Source organism: Syzygium oleosum, unplaced genomic scaffold (genome assembly GCF_021117445.2).
Source record: "Syzygium oleosum isolate NSW1041296 unplaced genomic scaffold, Sole_v2.1 Sole_v2.06, whole genome shotgun sequence".
NCBI lineage: Eukaryota > Viridiplantae > Streptophyta > Magnoliopsida > Myrtales > Myrtaceae > Syzygium > Syzygium oleosum.
In genome coordinates, this window is record NW_026607490.1 from 3,908,031 (window position 1) to 3,931,400 (window position 23,370).

The 23,370-nt window shown below is 42.8% G+C and overlaps 3 protein-coding genes across 3 annotated transcripts; 2 read left to right on the top strand and 1 right to left on the bottom strand.

Annotated features, from left to right (window-relative positions):
- Positions 1-1,017: 1,017 nt before the first annotated feature.
- On the top strand, positions 1,018-12,373 carry LOC115682975 (ATP-dependent RNA helicase DEAH11, chloroplastic). Its single transcript, XM_030607345.2, has 3 exons — positions 1,018-2,103; positions 6,410-9,548; positions 10,949-12,373. The coding sequence occupies exons 1-3, from the start codon at positions 1,210-1,212 to the stop codon at positions 12,175-12,177; spliced, it is 5,262 nt and encodes a 1,753-aa protein (XP_030463205.2). The 5' UTR covers positions 1,018-1,209; the 3' UTR covers positions 12,178-12,373.
- Positions 12,374-14,439: 2,066 nt separating this feature from the next.
- LOC115682976 (E3 ubiquitin-protein ligase RING1) lies at positions 14,440-15,984 on the top strand. Its single transcript, XM_030607346.2, has one exon. It carries the CDS (start codon positions 14,638-14,640, stop codon positions 15,814-15,816), a length of 1,179 nt encoding a protein of 392 aa, XP_030463206.2. The 5' UTR covers positions 14,440-14,637; the 3' UTR covers positions 15,817-15,984.
- A 3,269-nt stretch (positions 15,985-19,253) lies between these two features.
- LOC115683048 (transcription factor bHLH96-like) lies at positions 19,254-21,168 on the bottom strand. Its single transcript, XM_030607446.2, has 3 exons — positions 20,532-21,168; positions 19,920-20,318; positions 19,254-19,568 (listed from the first exon to the last, which is right to left on the bottom strand). Exons 1-3 carry the CDS (start codon positions 20,922-20,924, stop codon positions 19,470-19,472), a joined length of 891 nt encoding a protein of 296 aa, XP_030463306.2. The 5' UTR covers positions 20,925-21,168; the 3' UTR covers positions 19,254-19,469.
- Positions 21,169-23,370: the final 2,202 nt, after the last annotated feature.

Consider the following 23,370-nt stretch of genomic DNA (forward strand, 5'->3'; position numbering starts at 1 on the left):
AAGGCAAGGAAGGCCAATAGGCAAAACAATTAATAGGGTGGGTAAGTTGTTGCAATCAAAATAGGTAATTTCAATCCACTTTACTAATCTATTGATGGAACAATTTCAATTTTTTTTTTCCTATTGAGAGCACGAATATTGGGATATGCAAATCATTTATTCTAGGAAATTGCACATTTCAAAAAATAGAAAATTATTTAGCAACGAAAAATTAGAACATATTCTTCTTCTCTTTTTACCTTTTTTTTTTTTTTTTTTTGTCTTTTTAAGTCTTTATAGGAACATTTGCCACCTTTTTTCTTTTCCCAAATTCATGACTTGGCAACAAAGTATCACCCCAATGGCCAACACTAGGATTTCTATTTCTCGGTTAGGCAACAAAAAGATGGTAAAGAAATTAAATCGAGCACCAAATTGGGAGGGAGGGAAATTATTTTCACACATCGCCCAAAACCGCATTCCATAATTTTTCTCTATTTACCACCATTGCAGCTTTTTCTGCAAACTTTCCTAGAAAACATCTCCGAATCGAGCTCAATTTCCCTACACATGTACAAAAACACTCTAAATATGGGCTGCAGTACACCTTTTGGCCCCGATCTTTCGACCGTCACCCAATTCCCCCCTCAATTTTCATTTCGTCGCGGTCATCAACATCCGGTTATCTCGACTATAACGCGCAACAATCGAATACGGGGCTGCAGTACACGTTCCTCCGCCCCCCGAACTTCCGACCGTTACCCAATTCCCCCCGCTCGACTTTCATTTTGTCGCGGCCATCCAACATCCGGTCATCTCGACCCTTAACGTGGTAACGAAACAATCGAATGAACATATGGGGCCAAAACATGCGATTACTCGCAAAATCCGGGAGAGTTTCGTGTAATTTTTTTCTTGTTTATTTCCTTTGGATGGAAGGAAGGAAGGAAGGAAGGACGGAAGGGAGGGAGAAGAGAAACCCCTCGAAAGATCGAATTGAAAATTGAAACTTTATGAACGGAGAGAGCTCAAAAGCCGTTTCGTCATCATCCCCCAACATCTCTCTCTCGCTCTCTCTCTCTCTCTCTGTCTCTCTGTCTCCGTCAGTCCAGTCAAGAGTCGAGCTTTGGTGGTGGTGCAACGCGCACAGAGCGCGAGCGCGAACCAGGTTCTCTCTCTCTCTCTCTCTCTCTCTCTAGGTTCATCCTCCGGCGGGTCCCATCCGATGCCATGACCCAATCGTCGGCCATCCCGGACGGCCGGCACCGCCCCCCGCCGCCGCGGGCCACCCCGTTCCGCCGCTCCCTCTTCCCGCCGAATTCCTCCGGCCCCGGCGGCGGGGTGGCGCGCCGACGGCCCCCTCCTTCCCCCACGACCACTGCCGCCCCCGGACCCCGCCCCCCCGCCGACCGCCCCCCGCCGCCCTGCTTCATCGTCGAGCTCCGCCTCCGCCACCAGCTCCCACGCGGCTGCGCCAGGCCGGGGCTGCAGGCCCTGGTCGCGAGCTGCCGGCCCCGGCCCGCCAATTCGACCTTCTACGCGTCGGACGACGTGGTGGCGGCGCTCTATTTCGAGCGGTGGGAGGACGCGCGGGACGCGGCCCTGCATCTCTGGGAGTCCCGCGTCGCCGGCGCGCACCCGTTCTCGCCGGAGCTCGCGTCGTCGATCACCCTGCCTGCCGCGAAACAGGAGGTCGAGGAGAGGCTCAAGGCCTTGTTTCTTGATCGAATTGGGGCGTTGATGGAGGGAGAGGTGGTGAGAAAATGGGAGGTGAAATTGGGCGATGTAATCGTTGAGATTGAAAAAGTGAAAAAATTTATGAGGTCGAGGATGATGAATCTCAGGATTTTCGGAGAACTGAGCAAGAAGGAGAAGGGGCTTTCTACGGAGCGCGAGGTGATTGAGAAGAAGCTCATGGAGTTTAAGTCTGCGATGCTTTGCCTAAGGGATCACATTGAAGGGAATGCTGTTGAGGAGACTCTGCAGGTCTTCAAGTTTGAGAGTGGCCATGTGGATTGGTCTAGGATTCATCAGTTGATTCTGAGGGAGTGTAAGAGGCTCGATGATGGCTTGCCCATCTATGCCTGCCGGCAGGGCATTCTTCAGGAAGTTTATAATCAGCAGGTAGTTGGAACTTTTCTGTTCTTGTACTTTATCTTTGATTTTATGTAATTCGGATGCTGAACAGTGGGAAATCCACCCGTGTTTATATTCCGGGAGTGCCACTTGTATGTGTATATACAATAGTTCTTTTCTTTTTCTGAACTGGTGTATCATACTGCCCTGACGATTCCTAAGGGGTCCTTGACCTTATTGCCTTATGCATGAGTGATGGCAAATTTTCGTGCTTTTCTGATGATGGTTGCCACAAATTTGCTTGAACCAAGTTGTTTTAGTGAGATGGCGCATCTCCCTCCATTTTAAGTCGTCTGCCTGGACTGATTCTCTTAGAAGTTCATTTTAAATGCATCTGTTAGGGCATACCATTCTTGTTGGCAGCATCTGTCAAGTGGCTCAGGATATTTTGTTTTTTGTTTGGGCTCTTCTGTTTCTTTACACACATATCCCTCATCTCTGAAGGAGTAGTGGTTTCTTTGGAACTAGGGGTGAGTTTTGCATATGACTTCAATAGAAGATGAATCATCAATGTTGGTATGCACTTTGTTTGAAATTTGAATTCTTTCCAACCTTGCCCAAGATGTCCAGTACATATTTCGAAGTTACATGTTTGCAATCAGAGATTGCATTTTTCTTTAGCCTGTTGAGACTTGATTGGTTTTATCTTTATTGTCTGGTGTTCCTGACATGTTAAACCTTGATCCCTGAAGCATGTTGGCATTGGCATGATGTATTCTCCGTCCTCTGTATCTCATGACTTTCTGCTTATGTGATATTTTCCAATAGGGCATCTTTCTTTAATCTCAACAATTCAAATTTTCTTTTTTTTTTTTTTCATTTCTTGGATGCTGGTAGATTTCTGCTTGTAAATAAGAGAACATTGTTATTGGATCACCTTTTCTATTTATCATTATGTAGTCTATCCTTGTCTCTTCTTTTTTGCTGTCCAGTTCTCAACTTTGTAGGGCTTTTGCCCTAGCTTAATGCTTCTTGTCAAATCTCTGTGGGGCTTTTGCCCTTGCTTAACGATCAGTTTCCATCAAATGTAAATCTCCATCGAATATTCAGTTTTTGAATTTCTCATCATAGTTGGGTGCCGTTGAACCTCATATGTTACCTGAAGCATCTATTTGCTAGTCGGTATAAATATGGTGCCAAGTGGTCGCATCTTTCGTTCAGAAGAAGTGCTTCTCTGTGGTCAGTTTCTGTGATTTTCCTTGTTTCTTAGCGTCTAGCCATTCACCATACTCAATCATCCTTGATAGATTTCTGTCTTGTTTCAAGGATCTATTTCATCTCTTAAAAACACTATTCTATTGATCGTAGAGCACCATCGTTGAAACTGCGCCTGAAGTAACGAAATACAGTAGTTGGTGATTGGTTAGTCACAGAAACTTGTGTCTAGTGGATGATACGATCTGCCTTTAGGTTGTTAGTGGTGACGGTAGTTGTTAATGCATGATTGTATTTAAATGGAATGATGAATTGTTGGTCTTGGAAGTTTGGAACCAAAGTGGGTGGCAAGATGGCGGCAGCAATGTACTTTGGACTAGTAGGTTGTCATTTGATGGTGATCAAGGTGACTTATTGGTTGATGGTGGTTGATTGTGATTGACGATTGGTGGTCGTTAGCTAGCGACATGAGTGACAAACATCCTTAGAACGACTAATCCCTGTGGAAATTGGAAGTGTTTTATGATACTTAGTATGTACTTTTAGATCTACAATGTGAATTTTTTAGTTCAAGATGTTTTGACTATGCCAATAGCAATAACATGCAGAAGATTTTTTAGGGAAAGTGCAATAGAAGTCCTAAAACTTGAACTAATTACATATGAGTCCTAAAACTTAGTGATAAATCTATTTGAATTGTATAATCAACGATTTTCAGCGGTTTCTCTCACCAGCAATATGCCATGTGTGATATTCGGACAGTATAAAAGTTGCCGGAGTTGCTTGTTTGAACCATTATGAAAAGTTGCAGGACATATATAATCAACTGAAATGTTTGAGGACTTATTTGTACTCATGGAATAATTTTAGGACTTCGAGTGTACTTTCATTGGAAGATTTACATAGTTTTTATTGTAAGATCGGAACTCTTTGGTTAACTCATAAATTGTGATCAGCAGATTTCCCTTTCTTAAACTAGATCGCTCATTATCCTATTCCGGTGCTGTCAAGCCACTCTTTTTGGCAACTTTCATTTAATTCTTTGTCTTACAGTCGCCCCGATTCATAAATTGTGATCAGTAGACATAGTGTTTTATATTGAAGAATGATACTATTGCTTCTGAGGCATCTCTAAGATATCTAAATCATTATGATATACTCAGGTTATGTTTCGTCTCTGATATTAGAAAAGGATACCATTCTTTTTGTTGGGAAGAGGGGGGGGGGTGGTAAGCCACCTAAGGGTGCCACTATTTGTAAAACAAATTTCAAGTTGATGACACAAGATCTACTGTGCTGGAAGTTCCTACATTTTACTCGCTGAAGACTAGCTGATGAATGGCGGAATACGTGAAGTTAGCTAATCTGTCTGCAAAATTACGAAAACTTCCTCCTCGTTATTTCTAGGATGTGACATGCATCTTAAACTATCGTGGGATTTACTATTTCATGTTGTCGAGACATTATTTGAGATTACTTTGCTAAATCAATCCAGTATTTATTGAGATCTTTTTTTGCATGACTATTCCGTCAGCCTTCCTCTTTTCTAGTTCCTCGTTTTATGCTCTTCCTTCCTTTTTTAGTCTTTTCACCTTAAGTTTTCAGATTCTTCTTGTGCCTGTCATGGTACTAAATCTTCGGAGTTGCTTATCAACCCCTTTAGATCACAAGAAAGTGTGAATGCCGATCTCTGAATTGCCTTTCAACCTTTAAATACCAATCTCATGGAGAATTTTTTCCCCTCAATTCTAGAGTTGGACATTAAAGATTAGGAGAGCTTTACTGTAAACGCTCTTTGTACTAAGACGGTATTTAAGGTGCATTAAGAATGCTTCGACATTGGCAATGTCTTATAGACTGAGTACTTGCTTCCGTGTAAACAAACTCACGATGGATTGCTTTTCCTGCTCCACTATTATGTTCTCCGACAGAAAAGTTAGTTTGAGTAGCAGATACTTTCTTTGAACTTTGATAGTGGCTCCAATCCTACATACTTGGAATTTGTTTGGCTTCTTAAATTGAGATGAGCTCGTTGAGGGAGAGGATTATCCCTGATATATGCGATAAAAAAGGTAAGATGGAAGAAAATGCATGTAGTCATGTCTCCACTAATCTCACTTTTGCCACTTGCGGTTACGAGATAATTGGAGTCAGTGAAGCATTTATGATGCTTTCCCTTTTATTGCTTGATCTTGCGTCATTAATTCGCAGATTCCAGGAACAGCCAAGAGGCTGTTTCCTCAACGATAATGTCTTGATTGGAGAGGTCAAATAATGAACTTTGGCCTCAGGTGGGAGGGGAAAATAGTCTCCTGTGGGACCATTGGCCTTAGTCTTTCAAAAGAAAAATTAACAATAATAAAGATGATTGGACAGACAAATTGGAGCATTAATTTTGTGAAGTTAGTCTCTGATTTATTTCCGAATGTTCTATATATCGGTTACCTTCTATATCTTTTAGTTCACAGGTATAGTACTCATCTATTTCTTAACTACAATTATCTGTAGGGGTGAGCAAGATGGACCGCCCAAACCGGGACCGGACCGGACCGGACCAACCGGTTTGGTCCGGTTCTCGGGAATATCAATCCAGTTCCCAGTTCGTAAAAGTGGAACCGGTTTCCGGGCGGTCCGGTTCCCTGTTCTAGGTTGGGAGTTGGACCGGACCAATAAATATATATATTTTTCTAATTTATATATATTTATTTACTTTTTAAAATTTTTGAAAAAAATAGAAAGCCTTATCTAATTTTCCAATTCCCTCTTGCGTTTACCAATAAGTGATTGGTCCCATTGGAACCGGACCGGACCAATGGTCCGGTCCGGTCTACGGTCCCAAGACTAGCTGGTCCGGTTCCCGGTTCATGGGTTGGACCGGACCGGACTGGGAACCGCTTACCCCTAATTATTTGTCACGCATCAAAGCGAGAAACCAATTCATAGGATTAAAAGGGTTAGAATTGCATAAATAGACTACTTGAGGTGATTTCACGTTCTTTTTACTACAAAATACTTTGTGGGTTCACTACAAAATCTATTACGATCATTTGTTGCATTTTTGCATTGGTAGGTTATGTCATTCACTATGATGATGAATCTAAATGCTGATTTTTGGTTCTCTTTTCAAATATTTGCACAGATAATGGTATTGATAGGAGAAACTGGTTCTGGGAAAAGTACCCAGTTGATTCAATATCTTGCTGATTCAGGAGTGGGTGCAAATGGTTCCATAGTATGTACTCAACCTCGCAAGATTGCTGCAATCTCCTTAGCGGAGCGGGTCAGAGATGAAAGTGTTGGTTGTTATGCAGGCAATTCGGTTGTCTGTGATCTGACATTTTCCTCTTCTCAATTTCTGAAGTCAAAGGTTATATACATGACCGATCACTTTTTGTTACAACACTACATGTGTGACGAGAATTTATCTGGGATTTCCTGCATTATTATTGATGAGGCACATGAAAGAAGCTTGAGCACAGATCTCCTTTTGGCAGTAATTAAAGATTTACTTTGTCGGAGGCCTAATTTGAGGCTTATCATAATGTCCGCAACAGCTGATGCAGACCAGCTCTCAGAATACTTCTATGGGTGTGCAATATTTCGTGTTATGGGTAGAAACTTTCCGGTAGATATCAGATATGTGCCACCTTCATCTGCTGGGGCAAATTCTACCGGGGTTATCGCATCCTATGTTGTCGATGTTCTGAGGATGGCTAGTGAGATTCACGGGAGAGAGAGAGAAGGGACCATTCTCGCCTTTTTAACTTCTCAAATGGAAGTAGAGTGGGCTTGTGATAATTTTGAAGCTCCATCTGCAGTTGCGCTGCCCTTACATGGGAAGCTTGCTTATGAAGAGCAGTTTCGAATTTTCCTGGAGTATCCAGGGAAAAGAAAGGTAATATTCTCCACAAATCTCGCTGAGACATCACTTACCATTCCCGGAGTTAAGTACGTGATTGATTCCGGTTGGGTGAAAGAAAGCAAGTTCGAACCAGGCACTGGAATGAATGTTCTCAAAGTTTGCAGGATTAGCCAAAGTTCTGCCAATCAAAGAGCTGGTCGAGCGGGGAGAACGGAACCTGGACGGTGTTATAGGCTCTATGCCGAGTCTGACTTTGTCTCGATGCCCCTCAGCCAGGATCCTGAAATTCTTAGGGTGCATCTAGGCATTGCTGTTCTGAGGATCCTCGCTTTGGGAATTTATGATTTGCGGGATTTTGATTTTGTTGATGCTCCCTCTGACAAAGCTATTGACATGGCCATCAGAAATCTTGTTCAGTTGGGGGCCATTACTGTGATTAATGGTATTTATGAGTTGACAGATGTGGGCAGGTATTTGGTTAAGGTTGGAGCTGAACCTCGGCTAGGTAAGTTGATCTACAGTTGCTTTCGTCATGACTTGGGCAGAGAAGGTGTTGTTCTTGCTGCTGTGATGGCAAACGCAAGTAGCATATTTTGCAGAGTTGGTAGCGATACTGACAAGCTTAAATCTGATTGCTTGAAGTTGCAGTTTTGCCATCGTGATGGCGATCTGTTCACTCTTCTGTCTGTTTACAAAGCATGGGAGTCTGTGCCTCGAGAAAAGCAGAATCTGTGGTGTTGGGAGAACAGCATCAATGCCAAGTCAATGAGAAGATGCCAAGAGACAGTTAAGGAATTTGAAGATTGCCTTAGAAGGGAACTCAACATTACAGTCCCATCTCTTTGGCATTGGGATCCTTATAAGCCTAATAAGCTTGATGACCTTCTAAAGAAAGTTATACTTTCCTGTCTTGCTGAAAATGTTGCCATGTACTCTGGATGTGATAAACTTGGTTATGAAGTGGCTTTGACTGGTCAGCATATACAATTACACCCTTCATGTTCGTTATTATCGTTTGGGCAGAAGCCGAGATGGGTCGTTTATGGTGAAATCATATCATTGTCTACTCCATATCTGGTTTGTGTGACGGCTTTTGATTTTGACTTTTTGTGTACACTCTGCCCTCCTCCCTTGTTTGATTTTGAAAGGATCGAGAGTCGGAAGTTGCAATCGAGGGTATTGACTGGTTATGGCAGTACTCTCTTGAAGAAGTTTTGTGGGAGGTCCAACTGTAGCCTTCAATTCCTGATATCACATGTTCGGGAAGAGTGTATGGATGAACGGGTGACTGTTCAAGTCAATGTGGATCAAAATGAGGTTTCAGTATTTGCTTCTTCTCAGGATATGAAAAAAGTTTTTACTCTTGTCAGCGACTCACTGGAGTGTGAAAAGAAGTGGTTGCTGAATGAATGCATTGAAAAGTGCTTATATCATGGCCCAGGCAATTCAGCCCCCGTGGCACTGTTTGGAGCTGGTGCTGAGATTAGGCATTTGGAACTGGATAAAAACTTTTTGACCGTTGATGTATGTCATCCAAATGTTAATTCTGTCGATGATAAGGAGCTTTTGGTTTTTCTTGAAAAACACGCACAAGATAGCATTTGTGCTGTCCACAAATTTACAGGCAGCTTTCCAGATGGTGACGACAAGGACAGATGGGGCAGGATAACTTTTGCTACCCCTGAGGCTGCCAAACGAGCTGCTGAGATGAAAGAAGTTGAATTTGGCGATGCCATGCTGAAGTTGCATCCGTCGCGGTCATTTTTGGGAAGTGATAATAAGTTTTACTTGTTTCCTGCTGTCAGAGCAAAAGTCTACTGGCCACGGAGGGAGAGTAGAGGTTTTGGCATAGTGAAATGTGATGTCCGTGATGTGCCTACCCTGGTTTTTCAGTTCTCTAACTTAGTTATAGGGGGCCAATATACTCGTTGTGATGCTGGCAAAGATTGTCAGGGCAGTGTAGTTATTAGAGGACTTGGAAAAGAGCTTTCGGAAGCTGAAATTTTGGATGAGTTGAGGAGAGCCACTAACAGGAGAATCCTTGATTTTTTCCTGGTTAGAGGGAAGTTTGTGGAGAATCCTCCAATCAACGCCTGTGAAGAGGCACTCCTGAGAGAGATCACTCCTTTCATGCCCAAAAATAATCCTCGAGTGAGTCATTTCAGTGTTCAAGTCTTTCCACCTGATCCTAAAGATGCCAATATGAGGGCTTTGATCACCTTCGATGGCAGATTGCATTTGGAGGCTGCAAAAGCTTTGGAGCAAATTGAAGGAAAGGTATTGCCTGGTTTTTTGCCGTGGCAGAAGATAATATGCCAGCAATTGTTTCACACCTCGTTATCATGTCCTGCACCTGTCTATTATGTTATCAAAGAGCAACTGGAAGATTTGCTTGCAAGTTTCAAGGACATTGAAGGTAGTTCTGGCATCACTTCTACTTTTTCCTCTCTCTTTCAGGCATTTTTTTATTGTGAGAATGATGTTTCTACTAGTTGTTACTGCATGATTCATTATGAGTCTGGTCTATCATATTCTTACTAGATACTTTCTTCTTTTCTTGTTCGTTCTTATAAATATCGCTAGTCTGTGACAGTGTCTAGAAGTTACTAAATTTCTGTCTTGTCACACCAGATCGGTAAAAATATGCATAGTGCTTGCCTATAGTTGCAGAAGTTAGAACCTATTCATTAGAACTTGGTTCTTTAAGTGGAAGTTGGTGATTGGAGCCCTGCAGACAAATAGTAGGGTATTCTGTATATCTTGTTTCATTTGCTGTGTTGGTTTGGTATTTTTGGTTTTTGTGCAGGGTCTGTCAGGCTTGAGTTAGTGCCAGTGGTATCAATCTTAACAAGGTCCTTTGCTGTTCTTTTGTGTCTACAATGAGCGTATTTGCAAATGTTACGTTTCCGTTTTCTGATTTTATTTTTCTAATTTACATCAGCATCTACTTTATCAGTGGTTTCTCGTAAGTAACTTTATGAAGTACTCTATGCCCATGGGGATTGTTTTACATCTTGAAGCTGAAGTTTAGTAGCAGTATCCATCTCCTGTGGTATCCTTGGATAAGGAATTGTAACCCGTGATTAAAAAAATGTTGATGTTGCTGCACCTGCACCCTAATCTTCTTATGTGGTCTGTTTTTAGCTTTTAACCACTTGAAGTGCTGGATGCGATATTTTATGACAAATGAGGTTTCAAAAAAGGTTGAAATATTTCCTAAATGTGAGTCTTTGGTATCTCTAAATTCTCGTGTCAGAAGTTCCCTGAATTGCTCTACCATTATGTAAACAATATAATTGACAACTATAGTTGCATGACTTCCCTTGTGATATTAAGTCTAGATGCTCTTCTTCTTTTGGTTTTTATGACATTGCTGAATTGCTATTTCATGGAAGATCAATATTTTCTGTTGATGAAATTGATTTATTGCATGGCATATCTTCAATGTAATATCTGGAAGCGAAGATTGTGAGAGAGGTCTGTAGCAGTTATTGAATTTACCTTGTTTGTTTGCAAGTTTATTTGTCTTAAGGTTGACGAATTACATATCAATAACGACAGACCGGGAAATTATAGAGTATAGTTTTTCAATTGGAATATATGAAGATTAATGTTACATTGCTGCCCTTCAAGTGTTCCAACGTATGAGGAACTTTTTTTTCTTTTTTTGATTTCACGAGGTTTTGATTTGAGAAGGGTCATAACATTCACAGCCGCTGCATCATATATTGAATGCTTGCACATATCCAATGTGTGCTGAGTATCGCGTGCTTTGCTGTAGACGGATACTAACTGCAGTAAGTAATCTCATCTCAGGGGCAGAATGTCATTTGGAAAGGACTTTAAATGGTTGCTTTCGAGTGAGAATATCTGCCAATGCAACAAGAACTGTGGCAGAGATGAGAAGACCTGTGGAAGAGCTTGTGAGAGGGAAGACTGTTGACCACCCTAGTCTCAGTCCTGCTGTAGTACAGATTCTTTTCTCCAGAGATGGTATCAATCTCTTGAAACCACTCTCGCGACAGACTGGAACCTGGATATTATTCGACAGGCACATGTTGAAATTGAGGGTGTTTGGATCTTCAGAGAAAATTGCTGCAGCGGAGGAGAAACTCATCACAGCCCTTGTAAACCTTCATAAGAGCAAGCAACTTGAAATTCGACTTCGTGGTAGGGATCTGCCACCTGAACTGATGAAGGAAGTTGTCAAGAAATTTGGGCCCAACCTTGATGGACTTAAAGAAAAGGTACCCGATGCTGAAATCTGTCTTAATGCCTGTCGCCACATCATCTTTATGAAGGGCAATAAGGACATGAAGGAAAAGGCGGAGGAGATTATCTATGATTTGGCAAAGACTATTGGTGCTTCGTCAGAGACACCTGATGAAGTGGTGGTAGCAGCAGAAGATTCCTGCCCAATTTGCTTTTGCGAGGTTGAGGATGGCTACCAGCTTGAGGGCTGTTCACATCGATTCTGTCGGGCCTGTTTGGTGGAGCAGTGTGAATCTGCTATTAGAAACCTCGATAGTTTTCCCATTTGCTGTGCTCACGAGGTTTGTGGGGCTCCTCTCTTGGTTACTGATTTGAGATCATTATTGTCAGCTGAGAAATTGGACGAACTCTTTCGTGCCTCTTTGGGTGCATTTGTTGCGTCGAGTGGGGGGTTATACCGCTTTTGCCCCTCCCCGGACTGTCCTTCAGTTTATCGAGTCACAGGTCCTGGGATACTCCCAGAGCCGTTTCTCTGTGGAGCCTGCTATGCCGAGACTTGTACCAGGTGCCACTTGGAGTATCATCCATATGTCTCCTGTGAGAGGTATCGCGAGTACAAGGAGGATCCTGATATGTCTCTCAAGCAGTGGTGTTCAGGGAAAGACCATGTGAAGGAATGTCCACGGTGTGGGTATACAATAGAGAAGGTAGATGGGTGCAACCATATAGAGTGCAAGTGTGGAAGGCACCTGTGCTGGGTGTGCTTGAGAATATTCAAAACCAGCGAGGATTGCTACGACCATTTGAGGTCCGTTCATTTGGCCATTATTTGAATTTTGGGTACTTGTGGTTATAAGCAGCTCAGTTTCATGTTATTTATGTAAATATCGTCAATGTATATAGTTCATCTGAAGGCCCAAAAGAAAAGAAAATCATCTAGTCAATTAGACTTATAGTACTAGCTCTTAGACTTATAGTGCTAGCTCCTGGTCCGTGACATGTTTCAATAATTCTCTCTCTCTCTCTCTCTCTCTCAATATATATATACACACACACACACATGCACACACATTATGTGCGCGCGCGAGCGTGCGTGCATGCCCGTTCGAGTCTGGGTGTGCCTGCTCGCATGTGTGCTGGGGATGCAGGCGTGCTGCATGGAGATGAGCTCAGGTTGGATGGTCAGGTTGTTCATAAGACTTCTCTGGTGCTTGTGGTTATCGAGAGGAAGAGACTACCGTATATAAAAGACCCTGGAGTTTTAACATTTGGACTTGCTATGCCCAATTGACCATAGATAATAGCCTCTTTAGATCTTGAACGGATTTCAGTTTTTAAGTTTGCACAATGGAAGATAATGGCAGGGTGGAATATTTAAGGACTTTTATAGTATGAGCAGTCGAACCCCGCACTTCTTTAGGATCGGTCCCTCAGGTTAGACTTTTGTCGATATCAGGCATATGCTTTTTTACTAGTGAGAATGAGAAAATCTACACTGGTGGAACTGCTTTGACCCCTCAATTGGAACGAAGGACTGTGACTCAAGTAAGAGACTTCAACCATTAAAGAAAGTTGCACTCCAAAACATCACAAAGTGATCCAACTTATATCATTCTATTGCTCGACTGTTATGACTTTTGCAAATTGCTCTGTTTCTCTTCACTAGGGTTTCGCAGGCGACCTGTGACAATAAGAGATCATACTATTGCTTTTAATGCTTGGGTTATGTTCAGCTAGCAATTCTTAGTGAGGTCATGAGAAGTTTTGCTCGGTCGAAGTTTGTTGTTCATTAGTTGTGCAATCTATGAGCGAGGGCTGTTGCCCCTGTCGAAGATTACATTGTACGACCACCAATCGAAAATATTGCTCGAATCTAGTAAAGTTCAGCCTATTCGTGATATTCCGATTCTACATCTACACTGTGTAAATACAGTCAATACACACGCCTCTTACGCTTAACATGTAAACAACAATTGCAGTCATGAATTCACGATCTCTCTCTCTCTTTAGGTTCCATATGATACAGCTATGTATGTAATGTTTGTGTGATGCGTTCATATGCACCTCCAAACCTTCATTTTCAGGGAGGACCTTGTCTCTTTGTTTCTTTTCTTCCTTCTCCCGTCACTTCATTGGCTGATTTGGAGGGGGTAACTAAGGGAGCTGATTGTTATTAGTGATGGAACACATGCACAAAAAACAAACAGGTAAATAGGTGGGCCTAACACTAATTTCTACAACTTGGCTAGTTGTCCTAGTGTCCACTTTGATGTGATATAGTTTGAGGCTGATTAACATGTGTCTACATTAGTCTGAGTCCCACAGAGTAATATTCAAAGGTCATGAGAACCGTCCAACTTTGCGCGTTAGATCTTGCATTAATTTGGTACCAAAACACCCTCATGAGATCAGGTCACACAAAAGTAATTCCTTACGAATTTTCTCGGTTAATGACCTGTATACCATATCAAAGCACATGAAGGCTAGCACAAAAAATGTCTCTTACATGCTTTTTTTTATTGGATGACACGGGTATCCGAACCGTCGGCTCAATTAATTCCTTGAATGCTTGGAAATCGCTGAGTTCGCATGCATCGAGTATCGCTCCATCCAGAGAGGATGATGGGTTCGGCTGGCAAGTTTACTCCGAGAAGAAAACACCGGAATTCTAACATACACGGAGTTTAGCGTATTCAAGTTAAGAGCTTAAACACTTGCTCTATCTCTTGGACGATGCTATCGCCCCTCAATGTCATGGAAAAAAACAAGAGGAGAGAGAGAGAGAGTGGGACACTGCTGAAAGAGATGATTATGCTAAAAGCAAATAGCCCCAACCCAAGCATCACGCAAACGCGTGAAATACTTTCAACAAAGAGACGTGACTTTGCCCCTTCGAATGAGCAATTGACTCCTCGCCCCCCCAAAACAAACGCGAAAACGAAAGTGCCAAGTAAAAATCCTTCAAAGTCTTCCACGAAAACGACGCTCTTCTTTACCTTTTCATTTTTTCCAATTAGTCATAAAACTCCTTTCAGGGCTTGTCCAAAAAACTGTCATCTTCGATGATAAAAGAGTCATGACCTGTCCTTTCCAATGGGTAATTTGACCCCCGAGACAAACGCCAAGACGAACGCGTCAAGTAAATTGCTTCGAGTCTTCCCATGAAAACGACTGTCTTTGCCTTTATTTTTCCAAATGTTCCAACATCTCCCTTCAGGGCTTGCTCAAGAACTCTCACTTGAACTGAAAATTCTTTGCCACCCTCTATTCGGTTATGGTCCATTCCTTGCTCAATGGCTTTTCCTCACAGAAAGCTTCTGAACCCGAGTCCGGGCCCTAAGCCTCCTAAAAAGCGTGATCTTCCAATGCAACCACCATGCCCTGAAACTCCTAAGGATCCCATTTGGCTACCGCCGCCGCCGCCGCGTCCACCTCCGCCGCCGCCTCCTCTTTCGGAGAACGAAGCCCTCAAGAATCTGCCGAGCATCATGCCTTATGCTCTTGGCTCTGTTCTCCTGGCAGGGCTCCTCTGTTTGATCCTAGGGAAGTACTATCTGAAGCAGAACAGGTCAAGGAGGAGAAGAGACACGCCGATTCTTTTTCATACCCAGCAAGAGTTCTTGGATGAAGACCACGGACCACCCCTAGACCACCCGATATGGTTTATCCGCACGGTCGGCCTCGATCAATCCGTCATCGATTTCATTACGGCTTTCGAGTACAAGAAGGGCGAAGGGCTGATCGACGGGACAGAGTGCTCTGTTTGTCTCGGTGAGTTCGAAGATGGCGAGAATCTCCGGCTTTTGCCTAAGTGTAGTCATGCTTTTCATGTCCCTTGCATTGATACTTGGTTGAGGTCTCATAAGAATTGTCCTCTATGTCGTGCGCCGATAGTCAGAGATGCCAGGAATGGCCACATTAATGTGGATGTGGAAGAGCCTAGACTGAACAATTTGGGCTCTAGGGAAGAGAATATGATGATCGAGAGTCCTGGTAATAGCGAAAACACTCGAGCAAGAGTTGAAAGCAGTGAAAGCGCGGGTCAAGATGACGGAGTTAGCACATCGCATATGGACGGCGGAATAATTTGCGATAATATAAACAAGGTTCCGAGTTTTTGGGGTGGAGAGAGTTGTGAAGTCCTTGTTCCAGGTAATTTGGGTTATGAAGGACATAGAAGGGCCACGGATACAGAGACCGAACCGACAAGACGGTCACTATCGGTGGATATTACCATTTCCCCGGGCGAAGGCAGACAAAAAACTCGGCATAAACAAACAAAGAGTTTGAATTTTAAAGTCGCTGCCAGGCAAGATGCTGAACGTTTTAAAATGCGCAGAGCAGTGAAATTTTCCTCTTTCGGGCAGTCACAAAAGAAGGGACCTGTTCCGATAAACCGCTCACTTTCTTCTGGTGGAAAAGTATGGCCATCTGGACAGACTAGAAACCAGAATGCAGTACATTCATTTTGAAGCTTCCCTCAGAGCTGGTCTTTCAATGCACGGATGTAATTTTAGCACAATGAACAGATAGTTTAGGCATTCACCTTGTTAAAGTTTATTGTCAGTATAAGTTCTTGTCCACACTCTGAAAATGTTACGCCTAAGTCTACTATAATGGATGCATATTGGAGTTCATTACATAGTTTTTTAAGTGTGTTTGTGCGCGAAAGTTCATTCCAATCTGCTATTTGCAGGACTGGAATAGCAATCAGGTCAATTTGGCCAACTTCAACTATTGTACAAATGCAATGTTAAGATAATAATTGACGATGCTTCACAAGACATTTCCTACTTATGGGGGGCAGCTTGAAGACTGACTAAATTAATCGAAGTCCAGCTTGTCACTGAAAGTTTGCACTCATAAGAACCAAAATCTCCTGCATTCTACACCGAGACATAGATAATCACAATAGAGTGGTCTGATCAGTGAAGAGTGTGAGCTTTTCTTTTTTTTTAAAGAAGATGGAGAATTTACAGTTGATCGAGCCGAGTTTGCTCAATCATAACCTAATGGAATAAAGAAAATATGTTGACAGAATTTACTCCGTAGTTCTCCTTAGAATGGGAGCAATTCTTTTGGGATTTGCCTCATGGTGCTAACGCTCTCCATCAACTCGGAGGTTTGCATCCATCCTGAGAGAGGAGGCGTAATCGCCCTTGAACCCGACTAACTTTATTTGCTAGCGCAAGTAAAATATCAGATGGCACCAGCACAATAAGTGCCAACTCAGGGTCCAGGAGGAGCTCGGGGATAAGAATGGACCATGCATGCTCAAGGATCAGAAGGACTAACCCATCTGATATGGTTTCTGCAGTTTGTAGGCTGTAAAACTATATATTTCTGAAAGGTACAATTATAGAGGCTGTAAAACTATCTCGCTCTTACGAGATCATCAAGAGAATGATTGGTATTGGGCTCCTCATGCTTGATCTGATGCTTCGATCACTGTTCCATAAGCTTTTTGCAGTACTCAATCTCCTCACGTTGGCTGCTCTGATCGAGTTCTTCGGTCCCCTGCTACTAATGGCAGGCTTTCCATCTCCAATGCTCAGAGTTTACCGAGAACCAAGCCTCCTAAAGTCTCTTGGCATAAGATCATTTGGTTCTCTAATAATCATCCTGCCCCGGTTTTGCTTGGCTTGCGATGCTTACTAGGTCATTTCCTAATGAGGTGCACAGATTGTGATTGTGTTCTTTGCCGATTTGCTCACATATTTCATGATCACCTTTCATCTCAATTGTTCTCTCACTCTCGAATCATTATGTCCACAGCTGCTTCAATCATGTCTTTTCAATAGAAATATCTTAACACGGCAACTTGAAGCTCAATGGACGGCACAGAATTTCAAAGGGCTAGTCTATTTGAACGGTAGTCAATTAAGTTGGCCCAATGTACATATATGCATCGGATTTGGCGGGCTCGAAATCTTGTCATACACGCTAGTTGTTTCATGAACGTATATGCAGTGTACAAGTCCATTGTACCCATGCTCGTGGAGCTGCTGGTAGGCTGAACAACTTGGATGTTTTGTCACTCTATGACTAGTAATGATGTCTGCAGAACAGAGTTGGGTTGCTTTGTACCATGGATTGCACCTCAAAGTTCATGCAGAGCAGCATTGTGAATGAGTGAAATCTGTCTTTGTCGTGATGTTCGGGAATCGAAAACGGAATTTATTCCGCAGCAATGTTCCCATCAATCTGTTGGTCGGATGTCACTTCGTTCATATCAATCTTCTCAACATGGCTTCGAAACTGGCATCAGTTTTCAATTCTCTCAATTTTCGGATTCCATCAGAGTTTTATACAGTCCAAAAGAAAATAGTAAGTGGATATACCCTGTTTCGGAGAGAGCTGATGCTTGTTGGGTTTGATGAAGTGGGTGATCTAGCCGCAGCAGACGTACCGCAAATTTTTTGGTACATCAGATTCTCGTGTCCATATTTCATAATAATTTCGTGCTCCTTTCAGAGTCAACCCTCGGAGATTTGTTGCTACCGAACGACTTATCATTCCGATTTCCGTGAATTAGGACGGCGAGTTTCGAGCACTAAATCTGTGTCTAACAAGAGCTGAGGGATGCCGATTTCTCAATGCAAGAAAAGCAGCCTTGTATCGCTCTAAAATTTACAAGCAAGCATCGACGTCGCGCCTCATAGGACTCCTAAGTGAGAGACCGCCGCAGCCTTGGCTTCTTGGCCAGGATCCCGACCGGTCGAAGTACCTCGTCGTGGTTTTCCGAAATGGTTAAGCGCTTGATCATATAAACTCGAAAAGGTTCAAGACTCCGGCGAACCTGGTACGCTACCTTAGTAAGTTTCGGCCGTCTCAATGTCCATATCACCCTGATATTCTGATCAATTTACTGCCTGAATTAGGGAAAGAGGACACGTCCGGACGCTCCCATGTGGACCCATGGACAGCAGAAATCAATAAAAGAAGAAGAAGAAGGGGCCACCCACCATCTGATGGGCAAGGACCCAGAAATATAGAGATGAAGATTCCATTCCCTTTTGTCAATGATCATTACGTAATGCCATCCAAATATTCAATTCAATTGAATATTTGAATATGGCAAATATGGCACATTGCCATGGCCACAAGGAACGGGCCAAACTTTTGTCGCCTCTCCAAAAGACAAATCTGGTTAGCGAAATTAAGCAGCTAGTAATGAGCGTACTGCAGCAGATTTGATCAAGATCTTGCTTTTTCCCCTTTCCTTGTCTTGACGTGGCCGAGTACATTTTGTGCCCCCACTTTATGCATTAAATTTTTATTTTGGTCCTAGCGCTAGCAAAAGTCGTTTGTGCAGAAAGAGAGGCAAATTGGAATGAGTAGGAGTTAGGGTTTGTCAAAAAAAAGTCATTGTCATCTGACTTTTGACCCGTTTCTTAAGCAACGTATAGTGTTATGGCCCGGGCTTGCGCACGTGTGGAACGTATTTAGGTGACATTTCCTTGAAATTATTGCATGAGGGAAGAAGAAGACCCTCTTGAAGCCGTAGCTTGTGTATAGGGAAGAAATGAATTTTCGATATCCCAAAGTGGTAAAATGAAATGGGTTTTCTTCGACGCGCATCTTTTCCTTCTATTTCTTTCACTATTCCCATCTAGAAATGTTCGGGAAAACGGGAAATTAGTTCCCTTTTTCGGAGCAATCGCATTGGTGATGGAATGTCTACATGCGCGACGAGGCATCTTTTAAGTAAGTTAGTCTGGATAAGTAGGGGAAGAAGAGGGATTAGTGGTTATAAAAAAGGGCTAATTGCGTGATGATCTGTATTTCATTGCAAGTTCGTTTCTGCTTTCTACTGCAATCTATCATTGATGCAGTATTCATCAATAAACTCCGAGAGGGAAGTCTTTGGCGAATTCACTGGTTCATGAAATCGAAGAGGCGAGCAAAATGGAAAATAATATGCACGTACATAATTTCATCTTTTGCTTTTGTGCTAACCCCATCCCCTAGCACACAAAATCTCTAGGAAAACAATTTCTCAACAAGACCCAAAACTATACCCTAATTTATGCAATGTTTTGGAATTCGGTAAATACTTTTTAAAATGGGCAAAAGAGGAGAAATTAAGTTGAAATAACAATGAAGCCCCCCCTCTCAGTCACTTCTAGCACATAAAGGCAGCTTCTTCTTGGATCCTGCACACCATCTCGTACACAGCAGTTGCAATCTCGTTCACTGAGGTCAGCTGGCAACTATCCTCAACCTGCTTCACAAGCCACACAAACCCAACCTCTAATCAACAATCACATTGTTAGGTACATCAACTCCTGCTAATCAAACTAGATTTTTAGATGACTTTCTTGCTAATTTCTAATTGTGAACAATTTTGATATCGAATCATTATCGGGTAGTCACGGGCGGGGGTCACGATCGGGGTCTCGAAAACGTTTTAGACTAGTCAGCTTGGCTATACACTGATCCTGCCTCTATTGCGGTTTTCTGGACCGGTTTTGCTTGATTCGACTCTGTTTTCTTATCGATTCGATAGAATCTCGGACATCGGTCTGGCGTAGAACGGATGGTTCGCATTGTATTAGTATAGGAGGAGGCTGACCTTGACGCTAAACGAGTACAAGACCATGTGTTGGACCTTGGTGAGGGTGAGGTGGAGAACGCCGAGCCGGAGGGAGTGAAGCCCGACCACCATCTTGAGCAGCTGCTTCGGCCGGTTCCGGGACAGGACCTTGACGTTGGCGTGGCTGTCGACCAGGGTCACCTCCACGTCGGCGACCGCCGGCCGGGCCTCAGGCCCGTGCGAGCCGCCGGGCCGGGTCGAGTACTGCGGGAAGGTGAAGAAGTCGGAGAAGAGGGACGAGAAGTGATCGCCGGGGGCCGGGGCTGACCGGGGGCCGTTGACTTGCTCAGGCTGCCTCTGGGATTTGAGGGATTGGAGGTGCTGCTCAAGCTCCTTCACGAAGTTGATTGCCCCTGCTATTATTGATGCCTGGTCCCCCTATTAGATTAATCAATTTCCAAACAAAAAAAATCTGGAGATTAGCCAAAAAAATCTTTGTATCCAATATTTTTCAACTATATAATAAGAATTTTATTATATAGTATTCCAGCCTTTTGTGAATTAAATAAGATATGGGAGGAAATATGATGAAGTTTTTTTTTTTTCGTGAATCATGCAATCGGTACGGAGGGAGAGAGGCAGAGAACGAACCCTTTGGACGTAGGAAGGAGGCATCATGGAGCGGAGCACGGCGAGGTAATCGTTCATCTGCTTCCGGCGGTTGCGCTCCACCGCAATGTGGGTCATCCTCTGGCTCTCCACCTCGTCCCTGTTCTTCACCACCCTCATCCTCCTCTTCTTCCTCCGCACCGCTGCCGCCGTCGCCGGCGGCGGCGGCGGCGGCGGCGACGCCCCCGCCAGCCCCCCTCCGTCGATGACGTCCCAGCCGTCTCCTTCGACGTTCATCTCGGCTTCAGCCTCGGCGGCGTTCAAGTTCAGGGCCGCCTCGTCGTCTTCGAAGCAGCCGGACCCGGCATGATGAGTCCAAGCCCCGCCGTAACAGCTGAACGGGTCTTGCTGAAACACCACCGTCTCTAAGGCCATTGGAACTCGATCTTCCGGTTCACTTTTCTTCTTTCTTTGGATTGGCGTCAGAAGCAGAGAGAGAGACACAGAGACAGAGACAGAGACAGAGACAGGGTGTGTGTGCTCGAGAGCCGAGATGGGTCTAATGAGGAAGGAGGAAGGAATAAAAAGCGAGGCTCTCGACTCTGTAGGAAATGGAAGTTTTACCTTAAACAGCAAAGTCCTCTTTTCTTGCTCTGTCCGAGTCCGTGTGAGCCTCTGATTGAATCCATGTCTCTGTCTGCGTTTGTTTTTATAGGGGTGAGGCGAGCGTGTGCGATCGTCAGTCACCGTATCCGATGCTCTCTACTTCCCTGAATTCACCTTAAAACTACTCTGTATTTGCAAGCAACTTGACATGACAGCGACATCTCTCTCTCTCTCTCCCCCTCCTGCAATCCCAATCCCACTCGGAACTTTTCGAACACCCGACTAATTCTCATATGATACGGCACCTTTAAATATTGCGGTATAACATGTCGTAAGGGCGCGAGAGCGATGGTGGTGATTGAATTGGATTACTCCGAGCGTGTGATCTGAGAGACCAAAGATTAGACGCCATGAGAGCATGTTTTGGGATTGTGAACAGGACATGGCTTGAGCCAGGAATGCGGACAACACACTGCCAGTGCAACCCCCTTGAATAAGATCGAATCAGATAATGGATGTTGTGTAGTGATATGGCAAGGCGATATTAGGTCGTTCGCATTTTAAGAGTATGAGATATGATGATGTTTATTGTTTAACACATCGCGGCTTTACATAAAGAAAATGAAATGAGAATTTTTAGCATCTCTGAATCTCTTGAGCAGTGATGCTTAGCTTGGATCTCTTGGAAAATTATCCAAAAAGTCCTAAACCAATTGTACAACGATTAATTCAGTCATAAACTTTTCAATTTAGCTAGTTTAGTCCTAAACCTTTTGACCAGTTTAGTCCTAAAAGTAGGACGATCGGTGTCCACGTTGACGATTTCCGGTAAAAATTAGCCAGAAAAACGACATTAGCAAATCATCAAAAGGATTTATGATTAAATTGGCAAATCATCAAAATGTTTCGGACTAAATTAGCAAAATTGAAAAGTTTAGTTCTGAATTGGCCGCCGTACGATAATTTGAGGATTTTTTGGAAAATTATCCCTAATTATCTAGTATGATTTTCTTGCAATAGTTTTTAACCATGAAAAGCGGCATTTCCGCTTCGTTAGGTGTTTGGACAACACTCCACATATTCAAAACTCTACGATCTTCACTGTAGATGTTGTTTCGCCCAACGTCAAACTGTAGATGCACCTACATGTCCATTTCTTATCCATACGTCAAATTCGCGGGGTAAGCTAATTAGCTAGTTTCGGTATTGTAAAAGTTTTTTTCAAAAAATAGAATGCATAAATCCAACGAATATAAGTTCCCAGCACTGATAAAATATCAAATGATAGGAGGAAATTGCGATTGATGGGTAGTTGAGGACTATTTGGCAAATTTTCTACTCTTTCTGTTGAGTATCTGATCTCAAATCTTATATCTAGCACAGACAGTGTAGTGAAAGAGTGGTTTGGATACTCTGGAAAACACTGAAGAGATGGTAAGATGTGATAAAAGAGGAGAAAATGACATCGCAAGTGCCATATATGACATCCGAGATTTTCTTTTTTCGATAATTATATATAAAAAATAAAAAAGGTTAAGTAGCTTGGAATTTTGGATGGCATATGGGTCATTAACTTTTTGAGGTACGGAACGTTAGAAGGAAGATTTTCCGCAACCGTTATCACCCTAGAGTCCGATGTATTAAGATTAAATTGATAAATGTTGACATACACGTTGATGGTGTAGAATAACGGTAGTTGATTTACCCCCATATTAGTTGTAGAAGGGGACCTCCGAAATACTATTGTATGGTTTTCAAGTTTTGATAATTGGATTAATACCACCAAAAATCCCAAACTGGTACACCTGTGACAAATTTACCCCCCGTTAGTTTTCGTTGTATTAAGATTAAATTGATAAATGTTGACATACACGTTGATGGTGTAGAGTAATGGTAGTTGATTTACCCCCATATTAGTTGTAGAAGGGGACCTCCGAAATACTATTGTATGGTTTTCAAGTTTTGATAATTGGATTAATACTACCAAAAATCCCAAATTGGTGCACCTGTGACAAATTTACCCCCTGTTAGTTTTCGTTGAATTTTACAGTCAAATTGTTGAGTTAGATGACACACGACAATTAATTGGTGTACCAGTTTGGGGTTTTACCCTCCGTTTTAGTTTGTGATTTTTCGTGATATTAATCTAATTTAACGAAAATTAACGGAGGATAAATTTATCACAAGTGTACCCGTTTGGAGTTTTTGATGGTCAAAATATTAGTTTGGGGTAATTTATCATATGTGTACCAATTTAGGATTTTTGGTAGTCAAA